The sequence below is a fragment of the Physeter macrocephalus genome, chromosome 14 (assembly GCF_002837175.3).
Source record: "Physeter macrocephalus isolate SW-GA chromosome 14, ASM283717v5, whole genome shotgun sequence".
Taxonomy (NCBI): Eukaryota; Metazoa; Chordata; class Mammalia; order Artiodactyla; family Physeteridae; genus Physeter; species Physeter macrocephalus.
The window spans coordinates 101916958-101928723 of record NC_041227.1 but is presented as its reverse complement, the minus strand read 5'-3'; the positions used below and the strand labels follow the sequence as shown (position 1 = coordinate 101928723).

Sequence of the window (11766 nt, the reverse complement as noted above, 5' to 3'; positions counted from 1 at the left end):
GAGATATACCATGTTCTTGGATTGGAAGAGTCAACATTGTGAAAATGACTCTACTACCCAAAGCAATCTACAGATTCAATGCAATCCCTATCAAATTACCAATGGCATTTTTTACAGAACTAGAATAAAAAATCTTAAAATTTGTATGGAGACACAAAAGACCCCAAATAGCCAAAGCAGTCTTGAGGGAAAAAAAGGAGCTGGAGGAATCAGACTCCCTGATTTCTGACGATACTACAGAGCTACAGTAATCAAGACAATATGGTACTGGCACAAAAGCCGAAATGTAGATCAATGGGACAGGATAGAACGCCCAGAGATAAACCCACGCATCTATGGTCAACTAATCTATGACAAAGGAGAGAAGGATATACAATGGAGAAAAGACAGTCTCTTCAATAAGTGGTGCTGGGAAAACTGGACAGCTACATGTAAAAGAATGAAATTAGAACACTCCCTAACACCATACACAAAAATAAACTCAAGATGGATTAGAGACCTAAACGTAAGACCGGGCACTATGAAACTCTTGACATTATAGAGCACTCCACCCAACAATAGCAGAATAAACAAGGAATATGTACCAATTTAGACAATATCCTGGGTGATAAACTTAAAATTTTTTTTAAGGATTTGAAATCATAGTGTGTTGTTTGACCATGCTGCAAATAAACAAACTAGAAATCAGTAACCAAAAGATAACATAGAAATGTCCAAGTACTTGGAAATTAAGAACATCTTTAAAAATCCATAGGAAAGACAGGATGTCTTAGGAAAATTAGAAAATATTGTGAACTCACCAGAAATGAAAATCATCGTATCAAAATTTGTGGACCACAGCTATAGCAGAGCTCACTGGGAAATTTATATCATTAAATGTTTATTTTCAAAAACAAGAAAGGTCTCTAATCAGTTATCTAAACTTCTACCTTAAGCTAGAAAAGAAGAGCCAAATAAATGTAAAGCAAACAGAAAAAAAGAGAAGAATATAAATCAATGAAACTAAAAAATCAATAAAATCCATTTTTAAAGCAATCGATAACATCTCCTGACTTATAGGTAAACTGACCAAATAAAAGCCACAAATTGCCAATATCTGGAATAAAAGAGGTGATATTACTACATATCCTGCAGACATTCAAAGGATAATATGGGGAAATTTTTACCTGCCTCAGAGCTCACTTAAGCAGTTGTTTAACTTCACAGCTTCCTGAGACAGTGAATGAAAATTGGGAGAAATAACAAACTAACTGAGAAGCTTAAAGAGAAAAGCCTGGAAATGAGATGTCCATGGGGGCTTTAAAAGTTCCGACGTATTCCTGAGACTCTAATAGGAATGTTTAGGACTGTGCACATGACCAGGGATGTGCACATGCTCATAAGACCTGAGAAGGTCCTAAGCTCTCACCTCTGTGTGACCTTGAGGCTCTGCTGAAGCAGGAAGTGAAGACTAAGGTAGAGTTTTTGCCTGCCTGATCAAGGCTCAAAAATGTATCCAAAAACACATGCAAAGCCTCTTGGCAAAGAATGGGAGACTGTGGATTCCAGATGTTTAAGGAAATCTCTGTCTAATCATTAGCTGACCCCTAAGCTGACCTAGCAGTGGTCACACATGACAGAGTACAGACTTTACAAACTGATTTCAGAAGTCACAGCAACAACAACAGCAGCATCAACAACAAAAATCCTTGGGGAGGGAGGAAGAATCTGATTTCTACAGTTGCCACATTACATTATTTAAAATGTACTCTTGGGCTTCCCTGGTGGCGCAGTGGTTGCGCGTCCACCTGCCGATGCAGGGGAACCGGGTTCGCGCCCCGGTCTGGGAGGATCCCACATGGGCCCGCATACCACAAAAAAAAAAAATAAATAAATAAATTAATTAAATGTACTCTTTTCAACAAAAATTTTGGCATGTGCAAAGAAGAATATATTCCCCATACACAGGGGAGAAAGCAGTCAATAAGAATTATCCCTAAGGGAGTCCAGATGTTGTAGTTAGTATATAAAGCTATTTTAAATATGATCAAGGAACTAAGGAAATTATGTCTAAAGAGCTATAGGAAACTATGAGAATGTTGTTTCACCAGATGGAGAATATCAATAGTTAGATAGAATTTTTTTAAAAAAGAACCTAATGGAAATTCTGTAGTTGAAACGTACAGTAAGTGAAATGAAGAATTTATTAGAGTGGCTCAACAGCAGTTTTGAGCAGGAAGAAGAAAGAATCGGTTTCCAGTCTGAGGAACAAAAAGAAAAAGAATGAAGAATAATTAAGATAGCCTCAGGAACCTGTACAACCCCATCAATCATACCAACATACACATAAAGAGAGTCTTAGAGGGAGAGAAGAGAGAGAAAGAAACAGAAAGATTTTTTTGAAAAGGTAATGGCTGGAAACTTCCCTAATTTGATGAAAAACATTAATCTACACATCTAAGAAAATCAGAAAACTCCAAGTAGTTTGAACTCAAAGAGATCCATACCTAGAAATGTCATGATCAAGCTGTCAAAAGACAGAGAGAGAATCTAGAAAGCAGCAAGAGAAAAACAACTTATTATACAAGGTATCCTCAATAATTTAAGCAGATTTCGCACTGGAAACCATGGAGAGAAGAAGGCAGTGAAATGACATGTTTAAAATGCCGAAAGGAAAAGACCGTCAATTGAATCTATATCTAACAAAACTATCCTTCAAAAATTAAGGAGAAAGTAGAACATTTCCAAATAAACAAAAACTGAGAGAATTAATCTCTAGAAAACTTATTGTACAAGAAATACTAAAGGGAGTCTTTTTCTGGCTGAAATGAAAGGACACTAACCAGTAACATAGCCACATGAAGAAATAAAGAGCATCTGTAAAGGTAATTTCATAGGTAAATATAAAAAAACAATATAACTATATTTTAATAACTTTTTCTTCTGTTTGATTTTTGAAAACAACTGCATAAAGCAATAAACTTAAGTCTGTGGTAATAGGCAGTCCCAAAGACAATATTTAGGTTCAGTTATTCACCAGGAGCAGTGATAGCTTCAGCATATAGCTGTATGCACACCTAGGATTTATTACAGTGAAAGGATACAAAGCAAAAACAGCAAAGGGAATAGACACATGGGCAAACTCCAGGGGAAGCCAGGTACAATCTTCCAAGGGTCCTCTCTCAATGGAGTCACACAGGGCACACTTAGTTTCCCAGCAATGAATTGTGGTAACGTGTGAAGTAATAGCCAATCGGGAGAGCTTGTTAGAGACTCAGCACCTGGTTTTTTAATTTGGGCTGGTCGTATTGGCAACCTCTGCCTAACATTTCCCCAAAGTCTAGACTCTCAGAAGCAAAGCAGGTGTTCAGTATTAACCATATTTTTCCACAGACACTGTAGACACAGTGAGACTTTCTTCTTAGTTAGTGATTGGAACCCTCCCTGAAATCTAAACACCAACCAAAGGCTACCTTATATGCAGGCCTTTCTAGGGATAAGCAACTTGGCCTGCTGTGTTAACTCTTTTCTGCACAGGTGTACAATGTTTAAAGATATAATTTATATTAAAGTAATAGCACAAGGGTTGGGGGGAAGAAACAGAGTTATACAGGAGCAGTGTTTTTGTATACTACTGAATTTAAGTTGCTATCAATCCAAAATAGATTTTTATAAATTAAGGTGTTTATTATAGTCCTCAAAGCAACCATTAATAAAATAACTCAAATATCTATTGCACACAGAAGAAGGCAGTAATGAAGGAGTAGTGGAAGAACAATAACAAAAAAGACATAGAAAACAAATAGTAAAGTGGATATTTGCAAAATAGCTAAGTAAATTCTACCTTATCAGTAATTACATTAAGTGTGAATGGACTAGGCACTCCAATCAAAAGAAAAAGATTGGCAAAATGAATTTTTTTTAAAAGAACATGATCCAACTTTATGCTGCCTGAAAGATAAATGCTTTGGTTAAAAAACACAACTAGATCAAGTGTAAACATATAGAAAAAGACATACCATGCAAGCAGTAAACAAAAGACAACTGATTTGGTTATACTAATACCAGACAAAATAAACTTTAAGACAAAAATTGTTACTAGAAATTTTCTAATAAAATTTTCACTCCATTAATTCAACAATTATAGTTGGAGACTTTAATACCCCACTTTCAATAATGGATAGAACAGTTAGAAAGAAAATCAACAGAAAAGGAAAGTCTTGAACAACACTATAAACCAACAATTACAAACCTAACATATTTATCACACTCTACCCTACAATAACAGAATGCGTATTCTTCTCAAGTGTACATGACACATACTTCAGGATAGACCATTATGTTAGGCTACAAAATAAGTCTCAATACGTTTTAAATGGTTAAAATCATAGAAAGTATCTTTTCTGATCACAGTGGAGTGATAGTATAAATCAGTAACAGACAGAAAATTTAAAAACTTATAAATACGTGGAAATTAAACAACTTACTCCTAACCAGTGGATCAAAGAAGAAATCAAAAGGGAGATTAGAAAATACCTTGTGATAAATGAATATAACACAGTGTACCAAAATTTTGAGGGTAGAGTGAAAGCAGCGCTCAGAGAGAAATTTATTTTTATAAATGCCTGTATTAAAAAAAAAATCTGAAATCAGTACTCTGACCTTCTACCTTAAGGAATTAGGGAAAGAAGGGCAAATCAAACCCAAGGCAAGCAGATCAAAGGAATAGTAGAGATTAGAATGGAAATAAATAGAAAATAAAGTAGAAAAAGTCAGGGTAACAAAAGTTGGTTCTTTGAAAAGATCAAGAAAATTGACAACATTTAACTAGACTGACCAAGAAAAAATGCAGAAAGGACTCAAATTACTAAAACTAGGAATGAAAGAGAGGTTGTTACTGCCAAACTTACAGAAATATAAAGCATTATAAGAGAATACTTGAACAATTGTATGACAACAAAATAGATAATTTAGATAAGCTGGACAAATTCAGGACTTCCCTGGTGGCACAGTGGTTAAGAATCCTCCTGCCAATGCAGGGGACACAAGTTAGAGCCCTGGCCTGGGAAGATCCCACATGCTGTGGAGCAACTAAGCCTGTGTGCCACAACTACTGAGCCTGTGCTCTAGAGCCTGCAAGTCACAACTACTGAGCCCACCTGCCACAACTAATGAAGCCTGTGTGCCAAGAGCCCGTGCTCAGCAACAAGAGAAGCCACCAGCCCCTGCTCGCCGCAACTAGAGAAAGCCCATGTGCAACAACGAAGACCCAATGCAGCCAAAAATAAAAAGATAATAAATAAATTTATTTTTTTTAAAAAAGATGGACAAATTCATAGAAAGACAGCTATGGAAACTGACACTCAAGCAGGAGAATGTCTGAATAGATCTATAACAAGTGAAGAGATGGAAGAATTAGTAATATGAAAATTTCACACAAAGAAAAGCCCAGGAAAGAATGACTTCACTGATGAATTCTAGCGAACATTTAAAGAGAATCCTTTACAAACACTTATGAAAAATAGAACAGAAAACATGTACCAATTTATTCTATGAGGCCAGTGTTGCCTGAAACCAAAAGTAATCAAAGACATCACAAGAAAGCTACAGAGCAGTATCTCTTATGGTTATAGATGCAAAAGTCCTCAACAGGAAAGTAGAAAACTGAATCCAGCAACTTACTAAAAGGATTGTACACAGTGACCAAGTGGAATTTATCTCAGGACTGCAAGGTGGTTCAACATCCTGCCAGTTTCTTGGTTCAACTAAAATCAGTGTAACACCATATTAGAGTAAAGTACAAAAACCACAAGATCATCTCAAGATGAGAAAAAGCAATTGACAATATAACACTCAACAAAGTAGGAATAGCAGGTACTTCCAAAACCTTAAAGGGCATCTGTGCATCCAGTAGTTAACATCATACTGAATGGTGAAAGTCATCATTTTTCTCCTAAGTTTGAGAATAAAATAAGGATGACCGCTCTCACCACTTGTATTCATTATTGTATTGGAGGTTCTAGCCAGGGCAATTAGTCAAGAAAAAGAAATAAAAGATATCCAGATTGGAAAACAAGTAAAATTATCTTTAAATTTGCAAATGACATGATATTCTACATAGAAATCCTAAGGAATCCATAAAAAGTAACTATTTAGAGCTAAAACAAGTTCAGCAAAGTTATAGGATGCATATTCACTATACAAATATCAGTTACATTTTTTAAAAATTTATTTATTTATTTTTGGCTGTGTTGGGTCTTCGTTTCTGTGTGAGGGCTTTCTCTAGTTGCGGCGAGCAGGGGCCACTCTTCATCGCAGTGCATGGGCCTCTCACTGTTGCAGCCTCTCTTGTTGAGGAGCACAGGCTCCAGACGTGCAGGCTCAGTAGTTGTGGCTCACGGGCCCAGTTGCTCTGCGGCATGTGGGCTCCTCCCAGACCAGGGCTCGAACCCGTGTCCCCTGCATTGGCAGGCAGACTCTCAACCACTGCACCACCAGGGAAACCCCCAGTTACATTTTTATACACTAGCAATGAACAATCCAAAAATGAAATCAAGTTAATTCCATTTACAGTAGCATCAAAAAGAGCAAGATACTTAGAAATAACTTTAATGAAATTATCCTGAAAGCTTCAGAATGTTGTTGAAAGAAATTTCTAAATAAATGGGAGAGTTCCATGATGATGGATTGGAAAACATTATTATTAAGATAGCATTCTCCCCCAAATTGATCTACAGATTTAATATAATCCCAACTAGAATTCCAACTGGATTTGGTGCAGAAATTGAGAAGCTGATCCTAAAATTCGTATGGAAATTGAAAGAGACCCAGAATAGCCACAAAAAATTTGAAAAAGAAGAACAAAACTGGAGAACTGACAATTCTCAATTTCAAACTTACTGCAAAACTACAATAATCAAGACTGCATTGTATTGATGTAATACAGACATGTAGAACAAGGGGTAAAATTGAGGGTCCAGAAACAAACCCATGCATTTACAGTGAATGGATTTTTGACAAAAGTGTCAAGACAATTTAATGAGGAAAGAATAGTGTTTTTCACAGATAATTCTTGGATAATTGGATATCCACCTGGAAAGGAATGACGTTAAACCCCTACCTCACACCATATACAAAAGTTAACTCAAAATGGATCAAAGACTAGCAAGGTATAAATCTTCTTGACCTTGAATTAGGAAACGGTTTCTAAAATATTTGCAAATCATGTATCTGATAAGGGTCTTGTATCCAGAATATATAAAGGACTCTTACAGTTCAACAATAAAAATATAAATAGTGGAATTTTAATTTGGACCAATAATTTAAAGACATTTCTCCAAAAAAGGATACACACGTGGCCATTGTGCACATGAAAAGATGCAGAACATCATTAGTCATTAGGGAAATGCAAATCAAAACCAGAGTGAAATACCACTTCATACCTCCTGGTACATCTATTTAAAATGATGGACAATAACAAGTGTTGGTGAAGCTATGGAGAAATTGGAAATCTCATACATGGCTAATGGAAATGTAAAATTATGTGACTGCTTAAGAAAAAAAAAATGTAGCAGTTCCTCTAAAAGTTAAACATAGAGTTACCATACAACCTAGCAATTCTATTCCTAAGTATGTACCCAAGAGAATTTTTTAAATGTATCCATATAAAAACTTATACACAAATGTTTATAGTAGCATTATTTATAATAGTCAAATGGTGGAAACAACCCAAATGCCCATTAACTTATGAATGGATAAACAAATTATGGTATATCCATATAATGGAATATTATTCAGCCATAAGAAGGAACAAAGTACTGATGCACGATACAAGTAACCTTGAAAACATCATGCTAAGTGAAAGAAGCCAGACACAAAATGACATATATTGTATGATTCTAGTTATATGAAGTGTCCAAAATAAGTATATCTATACAGACAGAAAGTAGATTGTGGTTGCAAGGGGTTAGGGGAAATAATCTGGGTAATTGGGAGTGACTAATGGGTATGGGGTTTCTTTTTGGTGAGGTAAAAATGTTCTGTAATAGACAGTGGTATAAGTTGCAGAACCTTGTAAATGTAACCACTGAATTTTTTTTTAAATTTTTTTTTTATACAGCAGGTCCTTATTAGTCATCAATTTTATATACATCAGTGTATACATGTCAGTCCCAATCGCCCAATTCATCACACCACCACCACCACCCCCTGCCACTTTCCCCCCTTGGTGTCCATATGTTTATTCTCTACATCTGTGTCTCAATTTCTGCCCTGTAAACTAAAAACCACTAAATTTAGAAAATTTTAAGAATGTTTAAAATTTTAAAAATTAGCAAATTGAACCAAACAATCTATAAAAAGAATAATGCACATTACCATGGTGGTTATTTTAGGGATGAAAGAAAGGCAAGCTCAGTATTTGAAATTTTGCCAGTATAATCCACCATATTAACAGTCTAAAAAGAATAACTACATGATTATATCAATTGGTGCAAAAATTTTTTTACAAACTTATTCATTTGTGATAAAAACTTGTTAAACCAGAATAAAAGTTATGTACATAAAATCTACAGCTAATATAATACTTAAGGTAAAAAATATTGTGTGTGTAAAGAAGGTTTGGGGAAATATTTTCTATAATTTTCTTGTCTTTCAAAATAGAATGCATGTAACATTTTTGGGTATGTTATCAGTAGTTGGCAAAAGTAGGAGAGTTTTTAATACACCTACTTTGGTACATTGTACTGAGTAGTTTCTAAAAACTTTACTCATAATAATGACTTTGATTAAAGGACATGTCATTGATTTTGATACCTGACACATCATTGATTTTCTCAACCTTCTGTCTGTCCCACTAGAAATGTGGCTTTATTTTCACTGTTACATTTATTTCATTTTCTCCCTATTTTTTATAGGTGTATTCGACACAAAAATGATTGGGGAGCTCTTATTCTAGTGGATGATCGCTTCAGGAGTAACCCAAGTCGATACATATCTGGTAAGATTCTCAACTGGGCTTAGAGTAAGAATTAGTAACAACCTTTGGTATTTAATGACTTCTATTTTTAAAGACAAAGAATTGGATAGAGAATTTGAATTACTAGGTCAAACATGGAAAAATTCACATTGACTGGAAATCTAGCCTTTTAATGCTTCTGTGTTTACAAAAAGTCTTTATAGAGGAGAATCTGGTTACTGACGTAGTATTAATCAATCAAGATCCTTCAATTTCACCAGAATGTGGGGTTTGATTCAGTAACATAGCAATAATTTATTTACCATTGTCAGGGAAAAAGCTGTTCCACAGAAATGAGTTTTCCAAGAAATATTAAGTTTTTACATTTAAGCACACAAGCAATCCTTTGGTGCTTAGGATTCTTTTTATTCTTTCATTCTGGATTATTTGAGTTTTATTGTTGTATGTGTGTGTGCTTGTTTGTTTAGAAATTCTTCAGTTGTTATAGAGTTTATATTAGAGCTAGTATTTTCTAAAAAGAAAAAAAAGCACCACTGCATGCTGCAAGATCGAGTACATGGTCATTTTTCCCCACTCAAATGAACAAATACTGTCTGCCTATAGTTTTCATCTCAATCAATACCAGGAATCCATCTGTTATTAAAGAACTGTTGGAAGTACTTGCATTTTTATTGTTATCTTTAGAGCTGAAAAGTTCATACCATACTATAATGAAAAGATGCTAATTTTTTAATTTGTTTCAGATTAGCTGTCTATGGGTATGGACTCTACTTTTTATGTTTCAGAGCCTAATTATTATATTTGGTTCAATATTAAAACATATCCACCTGGATTGAAGCAGGAAATGCTGCTTTATTAGTCGTTTCTTCTCTTTCCCTATAAAGCAAGCCAAGGCCAAGATATAACCAAAAACAAATGTTAAGTGCTTATGTTTAGTCAGCAGGTGGAGCTCAGATTCTTTTAAGTTTTCAAAAGCAAACTGACATTTTACACTGAAAAGGCTTTCTTTGATCACAAAAAGTTCAAAATGAAAGCAATAACTATAACGCTAAAATTTTTCAATTTGGGAAATTTTCATATTCTTATTTGGTATAATTATTTTCCCCAAGCAAACAAAAGTAAAGAAATTTAAAGAAATGCTGTTTAAGTTTTTTTTTCTTATTTTAAAATCTAGAACTGAAATTTTTACCTTGTAGTTCACATTCGTTGAGAGATGTTTTTGAATTAAGTATTTTTCATTTTCTGTAGGGTTTTTATTTTTTCTGAGGCTCGTAAACTTTGAAATCTTATCTAGGCAATACAGCACAACAACATACAAATTCCATTTGATGACTAATTTTTGTTTAAATTCAACTCGCATAAGAATAATTGATAGAAAAGCTCCATTAAACAAAAAAACTAAAGGAATGTATTTGAAATGAAAGTATAATAGTTCAAGTTGCTTGAAGCCCTGTCTTACCTTTCTCTCAACTTAAAATACCATAGTGACTTTTTAAATTACTCCAAAAGATGATAGTTTTAGTAACATCAGAGAATATTCATTTTCTAAAGTCCAAATATCTGAATTTCATTCTGAAGTGAGTCACACTCCAAAACACCTTATACTGTTAATATGCTTTATTTTTATGCAGTTTTCACATGTCACAGGGTCAAATCTTGTCCCTTACAACTTGATTATTTATATATTAAAAAATAATTATATAATAAATATTCAGATAGGACATGATTTGCCCATAAAACAGTGTTATTCCTTTTACTCCCAGAATAGTTTGATATATTTGGAATTGGAAGGAGAAGGGAAACAAACAAACAAACACAAAAACCTATGAGACTGTAATCTTGAATTTATTTTTTCTAGAGGAGTCAAATTTAAAAGTTGGAATAAAAGATTGTGTTGTTTAGAACTTGTATTTTCTCTGCAATTAAAAGGTAGGTAATTTTTTGTGGGGAATTATGATAAAATTAAATTTGCTTTATTGTCCAGTTATTCTAATTTGACAAATAATACATTTTCCCATCTCCATTCTACTCCCACTGCCTCTTCCCTCCATCCAGTTGGCAATCACTGCATGTAAACAGAAATGCTACTGATACAAGAGCATATTGTACATATGAAGGTAAAAAGGCAGGAAAAATGTTGAGAACCACCCTGTATCCTCTAAATTCAAAGTAGATTACCTCACCAGAGAAGTTATCTAATTTTTTTTTCTTAATACATAATATCTTCCCTGAATATCCAAAGTTTCTTTGCTGGGTTTACTTTTTGCCTTAGGACTTTCTAAGTGGGTTCGGCAGCTGATTCAGCACCATTCAACCTTTGAGAGTGCACTGGAGTCCTTGGCTGAATTTTCCAAAAAGCACCGAAAGGTCATTGATGTATACAAAGAAGACAGAAAATCTATACAGGACAATGAGTCTACGCTTGCAGTGGCTTGTTTGAAGGATAATAGCTCAACTTGTTTATTAGAAGCAGCAAGCCATCTACCACCAGAATATCCTAGGGAAGGTAAAGTAAAAATGTGTCTAAGAGCTACAGTATCCTAAAATGATGGATAAAAGTCCATCTTTACCAAGAGGCATCATCTCCAGAAAGGAGAAAAGTATGAAAAGTTCTAACCATTTACATTTGGTAGAGAAGTCTTTCATTGTGTTTAGTGAAATGATATTTGTTATGCTACAGATTAATGTCCTTAAATATGTTGGTTATTGTAATATAAGGTGTTATCATAAAATAATGAAATAGTATGATGTATCAGAATGGGAACAAATTTTTGTCAGGAGATCTACACATATTTTCTGGTTTTCCACTT

At 34.3% G+C, this 11766-nt stretch overlaps 1 protein-coding gene across 5 annotated transcripts in view; it reads left to right on the top strand.

Moving 5' to 3' along the window:
* BRIP1 (BRCA1 interacting DNA helicase 1) overlaps positions 1-11766 on the top strand; it is a 207940-nt gene that overhangs the window by 193065 nt on the left and 3109 nt on the right. For all 5 annotated transcript variants that reach the window (XM_055090075.1, XM_024127738.2, XM_024127737.2 and 2 more), the window contains 2 exons: positions 8895-8977; positions 11229-11462. In XM_055090075.1, the coding sequence (XP_054946050.1) occupies positions 8895-8977; positions 11229-11462 (317 nt within the window). The remainder of the gene's footprint in view (positions 1-8894; positions 8978-11228; positions 11463-11766) is intronic.